At 38.2% G+C, this 25281-nt stretch overlaps 1 protein-coding gene across 3 annotated transcripts in view; it reads left to right on the forward strand.

Annotated features, from left to right (window-relative positions):
* LOC124366939 (secretory carrier-associated membrane protein 1-like) overlaps positions 1-13686 on the forward strand; it is a 57968-nt gene extending 44282 nt beyond the window's left edge. For 2 of the 3 annotated variants that reach the window (XM_046823548.1, XM_046823550.1), the window contains 2 exons: positions 4415-4597; positions 12539-13686. In XM_046823548.1, the coding sequence (XP_046679504.1) occupies positions 4415-4594 (180 nt within the window). In that variant the 3' untranslated portion in view covers positions 4595-4597; positions 12539-13686. Of the gene's footprint in view, positions 1-4414; positions 4638-12538 lie in introns of all 3 variants that reach the window. The other variant, XM_046823549.1, reaches the window with a different exon arrangement.
* Positions 13687-25281: the final 11595 nt, after the last annotated feature.

Here is a 25281-nt window from a genome sequence, read left to right on the forward strand (position 1 = left end):
AATATTATTTTCAAGAAATCATAAATAATAATAAAAATAGAAGGTGATCATCTCTTAATATATAAAAAGTTAAGTATCTTTATTATCGTTATTATAATATAGAAAATAAAAGGTGGAATGGAAATAAGATGTTGTGATTTGCAGCCAGACGGTGCATTGTTCTCTGAATAGTACACCTATGTTTTCGGTTCAACGAATTTATAATTAAATGTACCTATTTTCTATCAGGTGCAGACGAGATCTACAGGAGCAAATGGTTTGCTTGCGAAGCTTTTGGGTTTTTGAAGGATAAGAACAAGTGCAAGGAAACCATCAACTGATGTACTTCACAAAACGAATTACACTTTTTTACCTGCATGGCTTATTAGAGATTCATTTTTATGTACTTAAGCTTGAAATGCCTCCTAATAGATTCAGGTATAATATGCCTCCTAGGTAGTACAATAAATAGGTAATGAATCAGAATCAGAAAATTTATTGTGGTAAACATTTTCACAAATGCGACACAACGTCATGCTTAGGCTTAATGATTATTTGACTAATTACTAAGTCTATCTACCTGACTTATCAAACTAACAAACTCTTCAATATTGTAACAGCAGAAATCCAACAACAAACATTTAATTTTCAATTTAAAAGGTCTTAAGCTAAGTTGTTAGGCGCAATCAGAATGCTATCATGCGTAATCGTTTTGCCATGATACGGCTCCATTTGTCATGAAGTATGTTGCAAAGGCCTCGCGGATATCTTTAGCAGTAGAATTTGATCTCCTGGGTACTTTTTTCAAACCAAGAAGGGATGCCGGAGCCACCTCATTTCTCCAGGTACCAGGTGTAACCTCTCCATTTTCCTCGGTATCCAAAGCACCCACTGGGCAATATAGACGTGACGAACTTGCACTTCTACGTAGAAAATTGTGGAGGTAAACGCAGGCCATTACAACCCACTTGGCGTTCTCAGTTTCCAAAAGCAAAGGTTTCCTTAGCACACGAAACACAGAAGCTAAAATGCCAAAAGCATTCTCTACCACCCTTCTGGCCCGGCTCAATCGGTAATTGTAAATTCTTTCTGGGGACCCTTGTGGATGATAACCACATCAAACTGTCACTCAATGCAAAAGCATCGTCCCCCAAAATGACGTACGGGCTGGGGATACTCGAATTCGGCAGTGGAGATGGTGGGGGAAGTTTCAAGTTGCCCTTTTCAATATTGTCGTACAACTGAGAATTTTTGAAAACTCCACCATCTGAAATCCTGCCTTGACATCCCAAACATGAAGTTATAATCAGCGTCGACAAGCAAAAATAATACAAAACTGAAAAAGGACTTGTAGTTGAAGTATTCGCTCCCGCTTTTGGGCGGACATTGTATTGCTACATGCTTTCCGTCGATGGCTCCAACAGCATGGGGGATGTCCCACTTCTCTTCAAATTTCTTGGATTCGCATAGCCACTGTTCTTCATTTTCGGGCATCTGAAATGAACAATATTTCTTATTACGTACACCCATAGCGTCAAAATTAAATTATATACCTACACACTATTAAATAACTACAATTAAATTTTTATAGCGGAACCAATAGTTTGTAATAAAACCCTCAAGTATTTTAGTTAATTTGCTAATTCATTTCTTCATTTTTAAGGTTGAGCTCATTCAGGAAGAGGACGACAGTACAAGTGAATCTGCTTCCCAAATTACTCAAACCCTCCCTCATCAGCAATCTCAAGAGATACGATCGGCTTCCAGTCAAACGGCACTGGGTTTTGCAAAGCCTACTCCAATGAAGCGCAAAAGAACGCCAGCCTCTCCACGGTCTCAAGTTGACGAGGTGGTCGGCATACTGCATAATGCTGTGAGGCGTGATGCTTGTGATGTGTATGGTGAGCATGTTGCGATGAAATTAAAATCTTACTCCAAGAGGACACAAGCGTTTGTCCAGCACCACGTCAACAACATTCTTTTCGAAGCCGACATGGGCCGCTATGACGAACTTCCTCATCAAAATCGCCGGTTTATCTCATCAGTTTCGCCGAATTATTCAGCCTCTCCGTCCCCTGCTACTACGTTTTCGTCAGCGAATTCTGGCCCACCTTCTCCGGCTATTTTACTACATCCACAACAGACTACACCAGAGTACAGTGGGGACTCTACTTCACCTCTGTCCTCTCTTCCTACATACCACCATCTAGAACCTCAACCCCCCACCACAGACCATTCACATCAATCAAGCAGTGATGATGCAGATCCGCTCGCCTCCGTATTTGCCTCGGATCCTGGAACTGGGGTACCCTCAGAAGCAGGAACATTCTTTTCCTCGTTCTGTTAAAATATTCACACGTTTGCACTTTATTCAATAGTTCCGTTCAACGTTTTTCATGTACTTATTCCAAATATATATATTTCCAAAAATAAAATTATATTATACATTTTTGTTCTTACCTTGACATACTCCTGCAGTGCTTCTACGATGGCCCGATAGACTTCAGGAACAAGTAAAGAAATTGTAGGCTTTGAAACCCTGAAGAGATACATGAGGCTACCGTACGAGTCACCACTTGCTAAAAATCGAAGAGTTATCGCCAACCGGACTGATGCAGGAACGCACTCTCGGAAGTTGGTGTCGGTTTTGGCAATTTTCCCTTCTATCCTTCCCAATATGATGGCGAAATCGTCTAACGACATTCGGCTGAAGTTTTCGAAGAGCCCTCCGTGGTCTTCTTTCAAATCTCTCAGCAAAATAGTGTGGTTCCTCTTTTTCAAAAATGAAGACTCCCACACGCGTCGCCTTTTCTTCCTCGCGTTTCCTCCTGTAACAGGATGAGGACGGCCGCAGCGGAAACCGCAAGTTTTGACAGTCCGGGTGCCATCATCAATATTCACTGCAAACGCTCACGAGAAACTGATCGACACAAATGCTCGAGCAGTGTAAACAGAGGGCTCGTTTGCGTTCGTGCTCGTTGAAAACCGGCGAGCTACGATCACGAATGCTCGATGCTCGATGCTCGGGGATGTTTGGGCAGTGTAAATGGGGCTTAACAGAAACTGGAACATCCTGATGGCTTTGAAATCATTAGTATTAGTTGCTTATAGCCTCCTTGAAGCAACAGACCCAAAACATTTCTGTATCCAGGGGTGTGTCCAGGGCCCGGTGATGTTCATACTTTTTAGTTTTGACCTCCCTTATTTTACAGAACAATACTGTCGAATCGTGATGTATGCTGACGACTGTCCTTGTGACTTCATCAAGGGTTGTGGAGGATCTTGAAGTGCAGACATACACAGCTTTCAACATGGCTCTTGACTATTGCAGCTCCAATAATCTTGCTCTAAATGAAAGCAAAAATGTACAAATAAACTTTGCAAGCAAGAGAGATGACATTCATGCTCTTCCTAATTTACAATTTGCTAAGTCAACTAAGCGTCTAGGTGTCATACTGGATGACCATATTTTCTGGGCAAATCATATTGACCAATTATGCAGCAAGCTGAGCAGCTCACTTTTTGTCTTGAGACGGATGTTGGCTATAGCCTCACCTCAGGCAGCCAAGACTAGCTATCATATATACACTCTTTGAGGGACACTTAAGGTATGGTATCGTGCTTTGGGGGGCCTCATCACACAACCACCTTGAGCGAGTGCTGATAATGCAGAAGCAGGCTGTGAGGTTGCTGCATGGTCTAGAAAAAAGGGAAAGCTACAAAGACACCTTCAAGTACAATATTAACTGTAGTGGGCATTTATCTATTGGAAACTATCTGCCTAGCTAATTCAAAAGTCCTTGTACGGAATGGACACTTCCATTATTATGGTACTAGGCATGCAAATGACTTCAATCTGCTTGCTCACAGGACTGGAAGATTTGAAAAGAAGCCTACATACGCAGGTGCTAAATTTTACAATAGACTGCCTGCTGAAATCAAAACAACCGAATCAAGGAGTTTCAGAGCACATCAGGCTTGGCTTCTTAAAATACCTTTTTACAATATAGCAGAGTATATGGACTGGCCAAACAACTTCCCATGAAATATCTGTATTAAAGTACCCAATTTGTATTGTATGACACCATTTTCAATTTTGCTAATTGTAAAATACAGTCTCTCTCTCTCTCCCCCCCCCCTCTCCACCCTATCTCCCTCCTCTCACTCCCCTCTCCCATCCCCCCTCTCGCCCCGCCTCTCTCTCCCCCCCTCTCTGGGTGATACAGGAGACCCCACCAGCATTCCCTCGCCATGGTGATAAATGTTACCCTCAAGTTACTGCTCCAGCAGTTCTTATGATTATGGAAAGTATGGATCCTTCATTTAATGTCACATCTCCGAAATTCAATATTACCAGTTTCAGAAACACTCAAAATCATTTTGAGAAATGCATAACTTTGAGGGTAAGAATGTAATCGGTGTTTTTCTTGTGTAGGTGCACCGTATCTATCGCTCAACAGGAGCAAGTTTCGCTAAGGCTCAGCAGGAGTTCACATCAGAGATCATGCGCAACCAGCACGTGCGAGACGCAGCCGGCAACGTTGTCAGTGCAGCTGTGCAGAGCCAGTTCAACAATCCACAGCAGCCGGTGCGCAGCCCCTCCTCCAGATACTAATCGGCAAGTGATTTCGAGCCAATTCTATATTAACTACTAAATGGTACGGGTTGTTTAGGCTTTTCCTTTCTGTTGTATAGTTCAAAATTAATTTAAAGACTGTTAGTATGTAACCTTCGTTATATATCAATTGTCTTGTGCCTTCCAAATAAAGAAATGGGCAAAGGATTCATAAGATGGTTGTTATCTATTGCTTGGTTTGGATTGACCAATTCTGGCAGAGCCGGTAATGCACATCCGCTTATGAAGGTGAAAGAGCAACAGCAGAAGATTATCAAAAAGCTGTCCGCCTGTGGGAAAGAGCCACTTACATGCTTGGTTCAGTTAAGTCCCTTATTTGTACACGTCAATCCAGTAGGATGGCCTCATATTTGAAATTTAACACTTCTTTTCCTTTTAAATGTATATTTATTCTGTTTACACTATGATTACTGCCACTAGCCTACATTTAATAGTTGTCTTGTCACGTACATAATTTTGTTTTGAGGCTTTTATAACTACAAAACAGTTATCTTCTCTAAAATTGCAATACTTCAGTTATTTTTCACTATATTAACTACGATATCCCGTTGGATTGTTAATAAAATCTTGTAAAAAATAATTATTCTTGTTAAAAATGTGTAAAATGTTCGTTTTTAAAGTTGTTTTTAGTATAAGTATTTGGAATGGCCACCATCTTGAAATGGGTAAATGTAAAACTTGCGTTATAAATTTAATGAATAGACATTATTAATGTTAACATCCATGCTAAATTTGGTTATTGTTTGTGTAAGGGTTTAAAATTAAAATGTCTTAATAAAAAGCACATCCAGACAAAATAATATAAAAATGTTTTTCCCTTGGGGCGGCCTACTGCCATGTACTTAAAGCCTCAAGGGCTTTTTACGCACCCCAGAAACGCACCATGAGGCCTGCCAGTCTACAATTTCAGCAGTTCCACAAACCGCCGAAAACAACCTATCAGGTCCTCCTGGGAAAATTCACCACCCCTGTCCAAACTACCAAAGATGGTATACCTTGCTATTGAGGGGCAATCAAAGAGCAGGTGCTCAGCAGTTTCCTCCTGCTCATTACACCTTCTACAGAGCGGATCCTCCTGAAGGATGCCGACTCTGTGAAGATGCTTCCTCAGGTGACCATGCCTCGTGATGAGACCAATAACCCGAGAAGACATTGATCTATTTAATGAGAGAAGGTCCAACGCCACTCTGGAGGAAGGTGACTGTAATACCATTCTACTCATTCTCAAGCCTAGATGCAACCTCCACCTTCTCTCATACTCCACGCTAATCCATTTCAAGACAACCCTAGATGATTCACACCTTGGAACACCCCCAGGGCCCACCTATCACACGTCTGCACTGCATTAGAGACCATTTCCCCCCTGAAGAGAGACCCTTTCTAGATGAGGTCCCCAGTTTAGAACCCTATCTAGGATCACGCCCAAATACTTGACCTCGGACTTCAGCTCAATGGAAGAGCCTCTGAATAGAAAGGGACCAATGCCCTCCATCTGTCGCCTCCTGGTAAAGGCAACCACAGCAGCCTTGGTGAGGTTGACAGTGAGGCCAATCTCAAGGCAAAGGATTCATAAGATGGTTGTTATCTATTGCTTGGTTTGGATTGACCAATTCTGGCAGAGCCGGTAATGCACATCCGCTTATGAAGGTGAAAGAGCAACAGCAGAAGATTATCAAAAAGCTGTCCGCCTGTGGGAAAGAGCCACTTACATGCTTGGTTCAGTTAAGTCCCTTATTTGTACACGTCAATCCAGTAGGATGGCCTCATATTTGAAATTTAACACTTCTTTTCCTTTTAAATGTATATTTATTCTGTTTACACTATGATTACTGCCACTAGCCTACATTTAATAGTTGTCTTGTCACGTACATAATTTTGTTTTGAGGCTTTTATAACTACAAAACAGTTATCTTCTCTAAAATTGCAATACTTCAGTTATTTTTCACTATATTAACTACGATATCCCGTTGGATTGTTAATAAAATCTTGTAAAAAATAATTATTCTTGTTAAAAATGTGTAAAATGTTCGTTTTTAAAGTTGTTTTTAGTATAAGTATTTGGAATGGCCACCATCTTGAAATGGGTAAATGTAAAACTTGCGTTATAAATTTAATGAATAGACATTATTAATGTTAACATCCATGCTAAATTTGGTTATTGTTTGTGTAAGGGTTTAAAATTAAAATGTCTTAATAAAAAGCACATCCAGACAAAATAATATAAAAATGTTTTTCCCTTGGGGCGGCCTACTGCCATGTACTTAAAGCCTCAAGGGCTTTTTACGCACCCCAGAAACGCACCATGAGGCCTGCCAGTCTACAATTTCAGCAGTTCCACAAACCGCCGAAAACAACCTATCAGGTCCTCCTGGGAAAATTCACCACCCCTGTCCAAACTACCAAAGATGGTATACCTTGCTATTGAGGGGCAATCAAAGAGCAGGTGCTCAGCAGTTTCCTCCTGCTCATTACACCTTCTACAGAGCGGATCCTCCTGAAGGATGCCGACTCTGTGAAGATGCTTCCTCAGGTGACCATGCCTCGTGATGAGACCAATAACCCGAGAAGACATTGATCTATTTAATGAGAGAAGGTCCAACGCCACTCTGGAGGAAGGTGACTGTAATACCATTCTACTCATTCTCAAGCCTAGATGCAACCTCCACCTTCTCTCATACTCCACGCTAATCCATTTCAAGACAACCCTAGATGATTCACACCTTGGAACACCCCCAGGGCCCACCTATCACACGTCTGCACTGCATTAGAGACCATTTCCCCCCTGAAGAGAGACCCTTTCTAGATGAGGTCCCCAGTTTAGAACCCTATCTAGGATCACGCCCAAATACTTGACCTCGGACTTCAGCTCAATGGAAGAGCCTCTGAATAGAAAGGGACCAATGCCCTCCATCTGTCGCCTCCTGGTAAAGGCAACCACAGCAGCCTTGGTGAGGTTGACAGTGAGGCCAATCTCATCACACCAATTTCCCACCATGTTCAGAGCAGCCATGGTCAGTTCCGTGATTGTTGTGTTGAACTTGCCACTAACAAGAATCACAATATCATCTGCGTACCCCTGTGCAAAGACACCGCTACTATTCAAAGAATTTAGCAGGTCGTCCACAACAAGAGGAGAAAGGACGCCACCCTGTGGACAGCCCCTCATAGTCTTCGCACTAACACTTGCTCCCATGAGGGTTGTGACAACCACCCTGTCCATGAGCAAGGCCCTTATCCAGTCACACACCTGACCATCAACACCACATCTTGAGACCGCATTGATAATCGCCTGAGTGGCTGTGTTGTTAAAGGCCCCTTCGATGTCTAGGAAGACACATGGCTACCTCTTTTGTTGCCAGCGTCTTCTCAATCCTGCATACCAATTGATGCAGGACCGAGTCGCATGACCTTCCTGGAGTGTAGGCATGCTGTTTAGGATGTAGAGATCGCTCCAAAAGAGCTCCCCCCCAAACAAACCTGGCAACCATTTTCTCCATGGTTTTAAGAAGAAAGGAGGACAGGCATATCGGCCTGAAAGACTTCGGCCGATCCATGCCAGCCCGGATCTCACCCGGGCAAACCGGTGTCACCCCCAGGAGCTTTGTAAGGACTGAAAGAGTTGATTGCCCACTAGATAGATCCTTCTGAAGGTCACGATACGGTGTGCCAGACTCCACTGCAAATGAGTGGCGCGACCCGCATGTCTCCCCTCACTGTCGAGTGGTTGATCACCCTCATGAACAATACAGTCCGAAAAGTGTGTTCCCATGATAATTTTTAGAACTCCTTCCGGTTCAGTAATGTAAACACCTTGATCGTCCTTGAGACTACCAAGCGGCGAGATGGGATTTTTTGCTAGTAGCTTTTGTAGCCTTGCACAACCCTGCACACTATCGATATCGGTGCAGAGCTTCTTCCAGGCTAGCCTCTTAGCCGTACGAACCTTACGGTTGTACAGTGCAAGAGCCTCGTGGTAGGTCTCCCAAGTACCCCAAGTTTTGGCTCTCCTGAATAAAGCCCTGACCCTCTTCCTCAACGAAGCCAGTTCAAAGCACCACCAGGCTACTTTGGGTATATTCCTATTAATAACCGGGTAGCTGAGATCAAAGTAGCCTACAATCGCAGAACCAAGACTGTCGGCAGATTTGACAAGCTGCACCGAGTTGTGAATCCGTTTCCCATTAGTGGGATCAGATTCTAACTGTGCCCTGAGGTTTTCCTTGTATGATACCCAGTTTGTGTTCCTCGGATTCCTATACTGAACTTTTTCCAGCAGCAGTTCACCGATTTTAAAGCAGATGTGAGCATGATTAGAGAGGGAGGGCTCATCAGACACATGCCAGCCGTGTATCCGACCAGCTATAACTTCTGACATCATGGTCACATCTATCACCTCCCTACGCGTCCTCGTGCGAAATGTGGGTACATTTCCCACATTTGCAATCATTAGACTACGGGACATTATGTATTCCAGAAGTGACTTACCTCTGTTGTTAGTGTTGGTGCTGCCCCACACCTCGTTGTGCGAGTTGGCGTCGCATCCCCCCCACCAGTTCCGATACACTCCTCCCTTCATGGTCCACCAAGGCAGCCAGTTCCCTGGAGGGCGTGAAATCCACATCATCATACGGTAGGTCATCATACCATCAGCCTGACTGTGGCGAGATCCCTGCAACAAAATTCCAGAACAGGAATGCTGTCCACCTTGTTGATTACAACAATACAAGCTCTGGCATTTTCAACCTGGACACTAACAATTTTCACCCCTGTCATTGAAAGCCCTGATATTTTTCACTTGCAGATCCAAGGTTCCTGTATCAGAGCCACATGAAAATCTTCCGTCAGGAAGCGTCTGCAGAATACAGCTGGGGCAGCTTTATTGTGCTGCAGGTTGATCTGAAGGACCTTGACCCCCATGATCAGCCGCCCCACCCAGCGCCCTCAGCTGGACCTGCTCCACACTAATGAACACCCTCCACTTCCTCCCTTTAAGAGTAGCTGAAGACTGCCCATCTACCAAAATTACCAAGGTTCTGGAATCTCCCGTGTGGACATCTCCAACAACCCTCCAGTCCGACACAGAGATCCCAGCATTTTGTTTCTTAATAGCCCCAAGAATGGTCGCAGAGTCCTTCCCGGCCATGGGACCATCAACCCTGAGGAAGACCTTGATAGATCTTATGAGTTCTTTGTAGTCCCCAAAGATCACACCTATCCCCCCAGGGCCACCAATCCCCAGCCCAGGAGCCAGACCCTGCAACCAATCTCTGGTCTCGTCACTGCCACACAGCATGACAAGAGCCCCCCTTTCCGGGAAGCACCTTTTAAACTGCAGGCACACACCCTCTACTGAGAGTACCTCGTCGAGGATGCACCCCCGCAGCTCCATAGCCTCCTCCTCCAAGAGGCGTCTCTCAAGAAAGTTCACAGGGACCAAGGCAAGCTTGTGTCCCTCAGAACCTCCCTGAAAGTGTCTCCCACTCCCTCCTTCGTTGAGGGATTGGTATTTATCGCACGCTCTGCTTGCTCAGGAGGTGCGGTCCTCCGCCCGAGCGTCCTCTCTTCCCACTAGGAGGAGAGACAGTGCCTGCAGTTCCCTCCGGCGTTGCCTCCCTCTGCTTTTTCAGCTTTCTTCTTTTGTTAGCTGACATATTGCCCGTGTGCCTCCTCCATTCACTGTCTGGAAGCCAGGTGCCATCAGCTTTCTTTTGCTCCATCGCCCAATGCTTGTGCAATTTAAAGGGGAGCTTGAGGTTGTAGTCCAGTTCACATGACTCAGTGTCTGTGTCCATGGACTCAACCTTTGCGCCTGCATCATCACCTGCTGAATCATCGTCGATGGTGGTAGCGCTTGAGGAATAGGCAGATACATCCAAGGCCTGGTTGCCGGACGCAACTGCCTGTTGCGGTATTCCAAATCAAGATCTGTTGGTGTTTGTTTTTTGTATTTATTAGAATCCATAAAAGGTCCCACGAGTACCGAGGAAATAATAAGTCCGCCCAGCCAGAGCCCTGCATGAGCAGGTAAGGCTATTTACGCTTGGGGGGCGCCCAACCCCCAAGAGCTCCGTTTACGACGCACAACCCCTGCACCATGCATCCCTTAGGCACGGGTCGCCTCACACCGTAGGATTGGGGGCCCTCAGTCAAATCAAATTTGCGTGGTGCAGATTCCAGGCAGACCAGCCGAGACTGGTCATATAGAGCAAGAGCCCGCGACACCCAGGCATTTGTTATTTCATAAAAGCTGACAACTTGTCAGTATATGAGTACTATACAGATATAAACGTACCTCGAGTATGGAGCCTGGGTCGTGGTGGCTTAGACAGGTAACAGGTAGTATAGGTGAGTGAAATCACAGTTTAAATTCGTAATAGTGTAAAGCTCAGTTTTTATACATTTCAACATTAAACAACGATAGAAAGCTGCATGTGCGATGCCGGACACAGTATAGGTCCAACCCCCCTGCCAGGCACCCCTAAAGTACGATTAATAAAAATAATACTTTCGTCATATTATAAAACCTGAAATTTATATATGTTATTAGGGGAACTATAAAAAGATGTTTTCTCAGTTCCCAGACACTTTCTATGGTTCCTTCATGCAGCCAGGCATCTCAAAAGTTACTCTAGGTGCGAGCGTGAGAAATATACATACAAGCGGGTGCGAGTGAGATAGTACGTAATGTCTACGGCGATCTTTTACTGCGCATCAGCTGTCTTATACTCCGAACGTTTGTTTGAATACATAGTAATGTGAACGGTTAAGACAGCTGATGCGCAGTAAAGGATCGTCGTAGACATTACGTACTATCTCACTTGCACCCGCTTGTATGTATATCTCTCACGCTCGCACCTAGAGTAACTTTTGAGATGCCTGGCTGCATGAAGGAACCATAGAAAGTGTCTGGGAACTGAGAAAACATCTTTTTATAGTTCCCCTAATAACATATATAAATTTCAGGTTTTATAATATGACGAAAGTACTATTTTTATTAATCGTACTTTAGGGGTGCCTGGCAGGGAATTGGAACTATACTAAGTGTCCGGCATCGCACATTCAGCTTTCTATCGTTGTTTAATATTGAAATGTATAAAAACTGAGCTTTACACTATTACGAATTTAAACTGTGATTTCACTCACCTTTACTACCTGTTACCTGTCGAAGCCACCGTGACCCAGGCTCCATACTCAAGGTACGTTTATACCTGTATAGTACTCATATAGTGACAAGTTGTCAGCTTTTATGAAACGAATGCCTGGGCGTCGCAGGTTCTTAGACTAATACCCGGACTGGCTGAGGGCCGTCATCGCGCAGAGTGCACATTCGGGGCACTAGCCTAGATGTTGGAGTTCTGTCGAAAGCAGGGCCACCTCATAAAAAAAACTACTCCAACTATAGTTAAAAATGAGTTTGCTATAACCATGCAAAAAATCAATTACCTAAAATATTTTACAAGTGTTCTGAAACACCCTGTATAGAAATGTGGCTGTTTTTAACAAGTACTGACTGGTCTTTTCTGAGGAAACTTTATCTACAAATTTCTGATAGAACAGACTACTCATTGAATCAGATAACATAATTGAGAGAATAAAATTATTTGTGTATTAATTTAATTTACATATTTATTGACTATTAATTATTTTGTGAAATACTACTAAGTTCAATTGTTCAAAGTTGTAATGGTAGAATATGTGTTCAAAACATAGTAATATACACAGTAGTAAACGTTAAGGTGTGTAGCACTGTGACGTAATATATAGGTTGGGTTAGGTTATCTATGTCCAGGTTAGGTTGAGTGAACACGTAAGTATAAATATTGCTCAGTAAAATTGGTGAATTGTAATTGCATTTTGATGAAAACCAGCTTTAATAAATACATGAATTACAATTTGTGTTACTTTAATTGTTTTATGTTACAGACGATACATCTCTGAAAATTATTGTCCAGTATGTCAACATGATCGGGCGGGGCCTCCGCGGTCTTCGCTCTTAATATTAATATGTGTTAGTCAATAAACACTTTAAAGATTTATTTCATTGAGAGTAAAGGAAAAAATCTTGAATTTTAATGCTATTTTGAATTCTATAGTATATATTTTCTATTTCTATTTTTTTAGTAGGCCTAGCATTAAGTATGTTCCAAGTACGACTTTAGTCTCTTATATTTAGTATATTATTATCGAATAATCTGTTGTAACATATTTAATTAATTAATCCAAAGATGAATTTAAACATATTGTACAACTCGTAATTGTTAGGCTGGGATGTACTTATGAACGATTCTGCGCTTGGCTTTTAAAGACAGTGTAACGTGACTGAGGTAAAGAAATTGTTTTGTAAATTATCTTCTTTAGGTCTTTGTTAAAATGGTTAGTTTATGACACTATGTTTAAATGACTCTTGTTTTTTACTATGTTTCTTTTTATGTGGACAGCTTTAAATAACATGTTTTTGATACATAGAAACCTAAATAGGCGATCAATTATTGTTCCAATTCTCTTAGAGGGATTAGTTTAATTTTACATTTATTTTTTTTTTTAGTCTTTCCTTATAGTAATGATCTCTCGTGCAAGTCATTAAAGAATAAGGCTGACAAATCATAGTGAAAACCTATAGTAGCAAATTGTAACACCCTCGAATTGTTTCCCTCGTTTCTAAACACATCCGTGCCATTTCGTACAGAAAATATACGTGTATAAATATTGACAAAGCTTGATATATAATATATAATAATGCTGTACAAATTTGGCAATCACTATATAAACGAATATACATATATGTATTAAGTGAAATTGTTATTGTATAACGAATGGACTTGTTTAGAATTATAAACATACGCAAGGTGTGTTTTATTAACATCAACGCCTGACTTGTGTATATACGATGTTACTATCTGTTCACTATCACTTTGATATGCTTTGCTGTTTCGCCTTTTGTAAATCAAATACACTTAGTCACCTGTTATTTATTTAGGTTATTTTAGGTTGTTCAAACACCTGTTTCACTGACTATTTTGTTGTCACCCTAACTGTGTTTTTTATTATAAAATATATATTGCTAAAAATCAGTGTTTGTTTTATTGAAACCTGTCTTTTCACCTACGGAAATCAATTCTTCATACATGTACATTACCGCTCAAATTAATTGGAACACACAGGGAATTTCACTCTTTTTATCATGCGACAGTTGGCATCACTGCTACATCACTTGTATTGAACAAACTAACAACCTAACCTCAAAAGCAGTTAGTGCACATGTGATTCTTTGTGTTGAACACATTTTCAGTGAAGTATTGTGTGAATTGTGTTATTGTTGCGGGTTTTTGTGTTTGTTTAACAAACTATTATAGTTTTTCAATAACTCAACTGATGGATACCACAGCTAGAAAACGTAGCAAGATTATTACACTACATCAGTATGGAAATATGTCTCAGAGGATGATAGCTGAAGAATGTAAAGTAGGCCTAGCTACTGTTAACCGAATTGTTAAGCAATTTAATGAGACTGGCTCCTTTTCTGTTAACAGAATAGGAAATTGTGGTCGTAAAAGGAAAACCACACCACAAACTGACCGCCAATTAATTAGGACTAGTAAGATCAACCCCAGGTTGTCGGCTGTAGATTTGGCACGAGAAATTAACAAAAATGGGGTTAATATTCATGTTAGTACTGTTAAAGAAGGCTGTCTGAAGTTGGGCGAAAAGCTTACCGACCTAAGAAAAAGCAGCTCCTTACTGTAGCAATGAAGAAGAAACGCTTGCAGTGGGCTAAAACCTACAAACAGTTCACTGTTGAACAGTGGAAAAATGTCCTTTTCTCTGATGAAACACATTTTTTGGTTCAGGGACATAAAGTTAACTTTGTCCGCAGAAGTGCGCATGAAGCTGAGACATCAGCTCACATCCAACAACCAAAACATCCACCAAAAAAAAAATGTTTTGGGGCTGATGTCCTATAATGGTCCAGGTCCATTAGTTCCCATAGAAGGTATGATGAAGTCAGACAAATATATTGCTTTATTAGAAAGAAGAGTAGTTCCACTCCTTTTGCAAATGTTTCCAGAAAGCAATGGAATTTTTCAACAAGACTCGGCTCCATGCCATACATCTAAAAAATGCAAGAATTTTTTTTCTGAGAACAAAATAACGGTTCTGGAATGGCCTGGCAATTCACCCGATTTAAACCCAATCGAAAATCTATGGGCTATTACTAAAAAAAGGATTGCCAAAGAAGATTGTACTACAAAAACATCCATGATTAATGCTGTAATCAAAATATGGTTCCACGATGAAGAAATAAAAAATATATGCAAAAAACTCAGAATCAATGCCAAAACGCTGTGAAGAGGTTATAAACACAAAGGAGGACATATTAATTATTAGGGAGCTGTTTGTAATTTTTTTGATCAATAAATTGTCTTTCATTTAAGAATTGTAGTCGTTTACCTGGTGTTCCAATTAATTTTAGCAGTACTGTAAATAGTTTTCTGATATTAACTATCAGCATTTCTTTGTTTAACCCTCTCATTGCTAAGTCCAGGAACTCCGACTTTTACAAAAATAATTATAAAATACATTAAAAGTCACTTTACAAATCTTTTTAAGTGTGAATCAAGTATAGAAGTGTTACTTTTTTCACTATCACTAAATGGTTGGAATTCTGACTTCTTAAAATGATAACCCTTCCCACGCGGAATTTATTTTTAAATTTTGACTCATAACTCGTAATTAACTTAAAATTTCTTTTATACATTTTACCAACTCTAATTTTCTTTTTAGTTAGTGGTGGCTATTAGGAATAAAAAATAATACAGTGTCACAAAATAATCTGACCCATATATTTTTAAAAAATTTTTCAAATTTTACAAAATATCGTCAGGTTTCGCCATTGCATAGAACAATATAGGCCTATAACGACACAATAAATAAAGTAATAACAAAATAAAAAGATAATATAATGCTAAATACAACAGGAACACGAATAGTAAGTAAGGAAATATGGCAAAACAGCGTTAAACACTAAAATATGCAGTGCCGGGATATATCCGTTTACCGCGTAATGGTTCGCCGCAGACTGAGGCTAAATCATGCCATGAGGGACAAAGCCACGCCCTCCCACCATTGCGAAGCGCCAATGAGGTTCAAACTGTAACATCTTCTTTTCGGAACAAGTATTCAACACTCCCTTGAACTCTAGCGGATTCCACGGCAACTACAATTTATTAAATAACACAAAATAGACTTTGAAGGATATATCCGTTTACCGCGTTTCGGTCAAAATTAGGCCTAACGGATATATCCGTTTGCCGCGTGGGAAGGGTTAATAGTTTGAATTTTCTTAGTGTTCTGTAAATGTAATGACTTTTCATTCATTATTTTTCAAACACAACACATACTTTTTATATTTTTGTGAGTTTTGTATATTTGTTTATGAATGATAAAAAAGTCTGAGTTGTAAAATCGTTTATAATTTATAAATACACTGTAATGTTTTGATATTTTGTTTAAGTTTGACTAGTGCATTTTAAGTTAATAAATACGGAAGGCTGGACTTAAAAAAAAAATTATTTTGTTTATGTGAGTTGCGTATTTGTATTAATGAATTACACGATTTCCAATACTTCATTAAATCTGTAATATATTAAGTATCAAGTCATAATAAACTAAACGAAATAACATTAAAAATTCCAAAGTATTAAACCTATTTCTAACACATTTAACACATTCACTGCGGATGACAAAATTACCGGCGACAGAAAATGCGGGAATTTTTGTTTTGATTTTTACTTACCCAAAACGGAGTCAGGATAGCCGAAAGGGTTGTCCAAGGTATCCCGGAAGCTTCGTTGGCCGGAACGGGTGATGTCATGTCCGTGCCGAGTCTGCTCGTCATCCGCACCAGGTGTCGGTCCCCGTGTTGTATGTGCTTGCAGCGCACTAGGTATCTGCACAAACACTCGTGAATTACACGTATATAGTACATGAATGACACGTAGATAGTACATCAATTACACGTATATATTACATATTAGTTTGAAAAATATACAACATCAAAAACAGTTAACACTCCCCCCTCCCCAAGTAAAAATTAGAAAAAAACTATATACATCCCCACCCACCGCCAAACACTAAAAACTACTTATTTGTCCTCGTAATACTTATCAAAGCAACTGAGTTCACACAGACCTGGTTCGTCAGGGCACACTGCACAATAGTACACTGTTTCCTCACGCTTGCCTTCTTGGTAGCAAAAGCATACACAACAAACGAAAACGGCGAACCGGCGACGAATCACACCAACTGACTCACCGAAACAGGCACACCTCGCTATGAGTGTTAAGCCTTGCCAGGCAACTGCTTGCACTGAGACAATATGAAAGCAGCTGCCGTATGCCGAGCTCGCTCATCCACCGCCCGGCGCACCATTTTCGCATAAGAAGCCTGCTCTTTACCTGCAGTGAATGTGTTAAGAAAACAACAAAGCATTTTTAAGTAAATCACTGCAAAATGTCTTCAATAGGCTTGGGAGTAGACATGCCTCTGGTCGAAGGCTTGGCAGTTTTGGAACAGGCTGTGAGCATGTATGTACTGCACGTATAAATACTTGGTCTACATCTTAAACGTATATCTCAATGATATTAAATACAGCAGATCACACAAGAAGAACTGCTGTAGCAGACATAAGCAACATATTAATACATAGCACCTCCAACCATGTCACCCGCATCACTTACATACCACAACTTGAACATGCGTTCTGGGAAGTGAACTATCCAAGCATCTGTGAACTGTGTTGTATCTTATCATTTAGGATATAATCCCTGAGGGCAGATCCTTGAAACGTTATCTGAGGCCAAAGGTGCCTATAGTCAGGGGTGGACGTGGGATCCCTGGGAAAACCCCAACAATCCTGAGAGGATTTTAAAGTTACCCCTAAGCAAATCTATATTTTAGATTAATGTGTAGAAAAATAGACAAGTAAAACAAAACAAATTACAATTTTAATGTGAAATTCAAAATCAAAAAAATTAAAATGATATTTTTTAATACAAAATTGTTTTCCTTACAGTGGCATTAGCTACACTATTTTTATAAATTAACTAATTTCCAAAACTTTAATATCAGTGCTGGTGTATCAGTTTTTAAATGTGCATTGGGACGTGTTGAATAAAACTGTATTTATACCCTTTTGAGTTGTGGTTTATTTAATGTACATAACTACAAAAACTAAAAATACCCAGTGCATTAATTTAGTTTAAAAGTTTCAAATTCAATAAGTATTTGCTGTATTATGCTTTTAAAATTTAACAGGAACCAGTTCCAGAACAATAGCATTTGCTTTAAGTAACATACAATTTTCATATTAAAATTCCATATCCAGTTGTCTACCGTGTCACCACATTAGGCCTGATATGGCAAGATTTACTGAACTTATAAAATGAAAAATTAGAAAATATAATGTTTATATCAGTCAGCACAAAGAATTATTTTGTTTACCAGGGAGACACTACATGCAATATACCTACTTAATTAAAAAGATGAATATTGAGTTTACCTTCAGTTGACCTTCCTCTTGTGTGCAATATCTGAAATCTGATGCTGCTGCAGACTTGACTCCTAAAATCTGAAGTCATGTTCGACTGAAGGGATCCAAAAACAGTCACGATGAAGAAGCTCAAAACGAAACCCCCGCGTTGTTTCGACATCAGCAACACCTTGGAGAAAAGCATAAATGTTTTACAAAGAAACCTTAAAGAAGATATAACAACAGACAACAAATCTACAAGCTATACAAACTCGGGAACTCAAACTGACCAAAACATGAGTATTCCAACTCATATGCATGAAAACACAACCGTTTTTATTGAGCTAGCGGAAGTGAAATCAAAACATCTTCTGGAGGAAGATATTAAAACCTGAAGTAGTAAAAGGTAAGTTACTCTGTGAAGAAGTGCTTAAAGAACTGAGCAATGGTTTTGGCAATGAAATGAAATGATTTATTAGCCCAATAGAACATTACAATGTTATAAGGCTCGTCAAGAAATAATAACACTAAATACTAAATAACAATTAAAAAAAAAATACTAACTACAACACAAGTAACATATAGCTAATACTAGGTGGTATGATATTTCACATCTTAATTATTTTCTGGTGAATTCGGACGAAAATCGTCAAAAGTATAAATTTCAGTTTGAAGCATGTATTCTTTAATAGTTTTTTTGAAAGCCTTTAATGTATGAATCTCTCTCCATGCTAAAGGTAATTTGTTAAAAAAATGCTGACTATTGTAAGAGAAAGATGTTTTAAAATGGGTTGTTCTGTGTATAGGAACAGGTAGAGAATAACTATTACGTGTTGTGTAGTTATGATGGGAGATAAAGGGATTGGACTGTATTCTTTTATATGTTTGAGTTAAAACTTCCATTATGTAAATACTTCTTACTGTTAAAATTTGAAGATTAAAAAATTGTCCTCTACATGATTGATTAAATTTCAAATTTCCTAGAATTTGGATTGCTCTCTTTTGAGTTTTGAAAACCTGTTCAATAAATGGTGAACTTCCCCAGGAAACAATTCCATATCTCAACACAGATTCGAAATAGCCAAAATAAATAGTTTTTGCTGTTCTTAAGTCAGTCAAGTCTCTAATTTTACGAATAGCATAACATGCTGAATTTAGTTTCCCATTTAACTGACTGATGTGATTTTCCCATCTAAGATTGTCATCTAAAGTAACACCAAGAAATTTACAATTTTTTGTAGAAGTAAGTTTACTTTGGTAAAAAGTTATTTCAAGTTGTTCTCTAAAGTTTCTAATAAAGTGAAAATTAAGTATGGATGTTTTGGAAATATTTAAGGATAGTTTGTTAGCTTTAAGCCAGTTAAAAATCAAACTAATGTTATCATATAATTTTTGAGATAGTTCAGTTTTATTGTCAGATTTAATCAAACTAGTGGTGTCATCAGCAAAGAGAATTAATTTGTCACATAAATTGAACTGCTTGGGTAAGTCGTTTATAAAAATTAAAAATAATATTAGACCTAAAACTGACCCTTGGGGTACGCCTGCCTCCAAATAGCGGGCAGGAGATAGATATTTATGGACAGAACCAGCACTGTTTTGAACTATCTCTACTACCTGGCTGCGATCCCTCAGAAAGCTACTAAACCAATTGAGAGCAACTCCTCTGATGCCATAATACTCCAATTTATTTAACAAAATTTCATGGTCTACACAATCAAAAGCCTTCTGGAGGTCACAGAACAGGCCACAGGTCGACTGTCCCTGGTCCAAGGCAGTTAGCACATAATCAGTTAAACTTATGATAGCATCTGAAGTTGATAAATTAGATTGAAAACCAAATTGATTTTTATTTATTATTGAGAATGATTTAAAAAAATTTTCAAGCCGTAATTTTACAATAGTTTCTAATAATTTTGAAAAAACTGAAAGAACTGAAATAGGTCTGTAATTTTCTGCAAGATTTGAATTATTGTTTTTAAATATTGGAGTTACTCTGGCTACCTTGAGACATTCAGGGAAGACTCCGTGAGTCAGGGAGCTATTCACCAAAGAGCAAAGAGGTTTTGACAGGATGTGGATGTGTTCCTTCAATATCCTTGGAGGTATTCCATCCAGGCCTGGTGACTTACTTGATTTAAATTTACTTATAACTTCAATTATCTCTTTTTCACAAACAGGATAGAGATAAAATGAACCATTAACAAATGGATTTGGCAAAAAATTTTGTGGATCGTAATGCCTTGAATTCAGCAAGTCAAGTTGGTTTGAGATAATATGAGGTACACTTGTGAAGTGCCTGTTAAATGCTATTGCAACATCCATTGGCTCAGTAATATCTTGTCCATTAACAATTAGATTAATGTTTTTTACAGAAGCGAATGATTTAGTCTCTGAATTAATGATATTCCAAGTTGTTCTTGGAATATTTTTAGAGGATTGTATTTTATTTACTAGGGGTTCTCTTTTTGCATAAAGGACTATTTCCTTATGATGTTTAAGGTAAGTTTTATATTCTTTCCAGCTATTTTCTGTGTTTATTGACTTGGCTCTGGCAAACAGCTCCCTTGACAGGACAGCACTTGCCCTAACCACATCAGTTACCCAGGAATATGGACTTGACTTAAGTTTTGTTATTGTTTTTAATGGGAATGCTAATTCATAATATGATATCAGCTTATCAACAAATTTTGAGAAATTTGCATCAACCGATTCACCAGAAATCACATCAAACCAGTCCTCCTTTTGCAGAAAGTCATGAAACATTCTATGACCCTGCTCAGAAAATATCCTATGTGTAATTATTTTACTATTTTCATTTTTTAGTAATAAATTATTGACATTTATTTTCAAAATTTGAGAAAAATTATGATCTGAAAAGCCAGAGTGAAGGTTAAGACTTGATAGCAGATTCTGAGGTATGTTACTAACAATATTATCTAAACAAGATTCAACATTTTTGGTAACTCTAGTAGGTTCATTTATAAAATATCTAAAATTATAACATTTTAAAATATTCTTAAAAGCTAAAGACTCTGAGGTTTAATAAATTAATGTTAAAATCACCTAAGACAACTAAGTACTTTTTCTCTTTCAAAGCTAATTCAAATAACAATTGCAACTTGGAAATGAATATATGAATATCGGAGTCTGGTGTTCTGTAACAACTAACAGTTAAAATATTTAATTTATTAGAATTAGTTGAAATTAACTCTATAAAGGAACATTCAAAAACAAAGTCTTCACTAAATTTACAAATATCATTACGTTCAATAAATTGTATATGATTTTTTACAAGAAGACAAGAACCTCCCCGTGTCAAACTAATTCTACAATAAATTGAGGCTACAACGTAATTTTTATCTGAAAATATTTTAAGTTTTTTGCTGACAACCAATGTTCACTTATAGCAATTATATCTACATTTACATCATGACTCAGATACTCCAGCTGTATAACTTTATTTAGGATACTTTGAGCATTTTGGTGTAATAAGGTTAAGGTTTTTATATTATTAATATTTGTTTTTTGTGAATCTATACGGTTCTTACAGGTTAAAGAAGTATTGTTTTGTGAATGTGATATACAGGCTAGGTTACTGTTAATATTTTCTTGCGCTGGATGTTTTTTGGTTTATTTATGCATTTTGCAGAGTTCTCATTAGGTGTTGATGCATGGATGTTATGTAGAATAATGTCAGCTGATGGATCGTTAGTTGCCACATGAAGTGTGAGGGGTTTATTGATTAAAAAAGTGGAATTGTTTTTCCGGTGAAGGAGCTTTGCTTTTACTACATGTTTGTCCTGGTGTATGGATGTCTTTTCGTACAATTGTGGGTTTTTTCACCTTTAAAGACTGATGAATTAGTTCGGCTAAAAAATGTTTACCTGATTTGTTTAAGTGTAGTCCAAATTTAGTATAATGTGTAAGATGTAGTGAACTCGTGTCAATAAAATTACATAATTTTACATTACTAGCAGCCTCCTCAATCTTTACATTTACTTTTCTTATACTCTCATTGAGAGCAGGCTGATCTAATCTATGAGGGATACCGATTATTGACATGTTAGTGTTGAGAGTTATATTAGAAAATGTATTAAAATTAAAATTAACTACACTAGCACTAGTGGAGTCTGTGATGTCGTTTGTCCCAGCGAGTAAGATAGCATGATCATTAAAGGTAAAACTCCTAGTCAAGTCCTGCAGGTTGTTGGCTACGTAGTTAAAAGGGGCTCCCGAACTGCTGACTTCCGTTACCTCGTAACCGCTGCCTAGTTTGGCTTCGAGAATCGGTGCAAGGTCCCGGCCATGACTGTCCGCAGCAAGCAAAATTTTCCTCTTTGTTATTTTTTCTTTGGCTGGATTACTCTGCTGTGTTTTTCTAGTCGGTGTGATCTTTGTTTTGTTTTTAGATCTACTGGAGTTTAAAGGTAAAGTTCCGATCACACTACAAACTTCCTCTGGATCATCAATGCGACCCTCAAGCACTTGAAAAGAGTTTCTCAATGGCAGTGTAAATGTTTTAAGTTTTTTTGTCTTTATCAAAGTTTTCTTTTTCATTTTTTCAGGCAAACATGTTGGAGATTGTGAGTAGGAGAAACTACTGGTATTTTTATTTAATAATTTCATTATTTCTTCTTCTTTTTGAAGGACTAACATTTCTAGGTTATTGTTATGAACCTTGAGTTGTTTTATTTCTTCATTGGCTGCTATTAAGTCTTTATTTAAGGTGTCTGCAACTAAGTTAAGAGTTTCAAGTGTTTCTCTAGTAGTTTTATTTATAAATTCATTATCTTCGTCATCATTACCTTCATCAGATTTAGTTTCCAATACTTTGGATATACCACAGATATCAGATAGATTGTTATTTTTATTATTGGTGCAATGTGTCTTTGGTGGAAGCAAGTGTTGCTACAAAGGACATGCAAACGAAGCACGGTATGCATTTCAATGCCAAAGGTAAGGACTGGCTGGCTGGTAAAATTGATGAGGCCGTGAAAAGTTACAGCACTCGACCTCCTTCGGCCATGGACCCGAGCAGCGCAGGAGAACCCAGTACGGAAGACATGTTACAACCTACTGTCGAAACCTTGACGGGAAATGTACAGCCTCCTCTTCACGGTCATCGAATAGAAGAACAAACAGACAGCACTCATCCAAACCCCTAACTCTTTTTCATCTCAACATTCAATCTATAAAAAATAAGGTAGATGTTTTAGACTTATTTTTAGATAGCTATGACTGTGATATCCTAATTCTTAATGAACACTGATTATTTTATGAAGAATCTGATTTGTATATACCAAAGTTATCAATTAGCAAGTATTTACTGTAGAGAGAAACCACTCTGTAGGGGCGGCAGCTCAATATTTGTAAAGTCGAAAATCCAATATAAAACTGTAGATATTAGTAGTTTTTGTGTTGTCTTTGTTTTGGAAGCAACAGCTATATATTTAAAGGAGATTGATGTTGTTATAGTTACCATCTACCGTACTCCAAAGAGTAATATTTTTAGTTTCTTTGACTATTTGGAGTCTTTAATGATATTTTTAAATAAAAATTTTGCAACTGTGATAGTAACAGGTGATTTTAATGTAGATGTAAGAAAAGATTCTTTTTTTTTTTGAATTTATTAAGATCATTTAATATGTATTGTCATAATTTTGATACAACTAGAGAAGATGCTTGTCTTGACAATGTTGTTAGTAATTTAAGCAAAAACAAAGTAAAATGTCAAGTTATCGAACCAAATGTATCTGATCATGCTGGTATATACACAGAGTTTTATGAGTTGCATTTTTCAAATACAGTACCAGACAAAAATATTCTTAAAGAAATATTAAAAAAAAAGTGAGAGATCTGTCTTTTGGTGCCATTGAAGGTTTGAAACATAGACTGAATCAGACTGACTGGTGGCAGCTTACTTTTTTTCAAACTGTTGACGATGCTTTTGATTTTTTCATACAAATATTAACAAGTTCACTTAAAGAATGCTGTCCTATTAAAGATGTCAAAATCAAAAGTAGAAATAGACCAAAGGTTGACTGGTTTACAACTGAACTATATAAACTTAGAAATATAGTAACAGTGTTTTATGATAGATTCAAGATAAGTAAGGGCACAGAAAATGAAGCTGAACACAAAAAAATGTATATAGAAATAAAAAAGATGTATAAAAATATAATTAAGGAAGAAAAACGATTAGCCACTGACAGATGTATTATGAGAGCTCCAAATAAATGTAAAGCTGCTTGGAGTATAATAAAAAAGGAAATTCATTGTAAGAAAGAAAGCGTTGAAGAATTAATAAAGCCTGGTGACTTTAATGATTATTTTATAAATATAGTTAGTACTACACATTTGAAGAAAAATAATTTTGACACTGCTATTGAGCTTTTGAGTAATTATTTATCTAGATTTAATAATGCTAGTAAAACATTCCAATTAAATGTAATAACTGAATTTGAAATTATAAAATATGTATCTAAGTTGAGTGGATCAAAAAGCGAAGATTATTTTGGGTTTTCTAATAAAATCATCAAGGATATTATATCCTACATAGTAAAACCATTGACTTTTCTATTCAACTGGATGTTATCTGAGGGGATTTTTCCTAAAGCACTGAAATGTTCCAAAGTAGTACCAGTATATAAGAAGGGCAGCAAGGCAGATCCTGCTAGTTACCGTCCCATTTCTTTGGTTCCCATACTGAGTAAGATTTTTGAGTGTTGTTTAAAAGTCCAATTGTATGATTTCTTTTCTCAAAACAATTTGCTCTGTAAAGAACAATATGGATTTATAAAAAAATCAAACACTGTGAAAGCAATAGGAAAAATTGTGGAAAACATTTTAAATAATTTTGAGAAAAAGATTATATCATCTGCAACATTGATAGATTTAAGTAAAGCGTTTGACTGTATTAATCATGAGTTGTTGTTAAAAAAGTTGTTTAGTTATGGCATAAAACATAAAGCATTACAATTATTGTCATCTTATTTATCTGACAGGAAACAGATGGTTGTCCAGGGGGAGAACAAGTCCAATTTCAGAACAGTGAAATTGGGAGTTCCGCAAGGCTCTGTTTTGGGACCTTTTCTGTTTATTGTTGCAATCAATGATTTTTCATCTAGCCTACCTT

The sequence above is a fragment of the Homalodisca vitripennis genome, chromosome 7 (assembly GCF_021130785.1).
Source record: "Homalodisca vitripennis isolate AUS2020 chromosome 7, UT_GWSS_2.1, whole genome shotgun sequence".
In the NCBI taxonomy this organism is placed as follows: Eukaryota; Metazoa; Arthropoda; class Insecta; order Hemiptera; family Cicadellidae; genus Homalodisca; species Homalodisca vitripennis.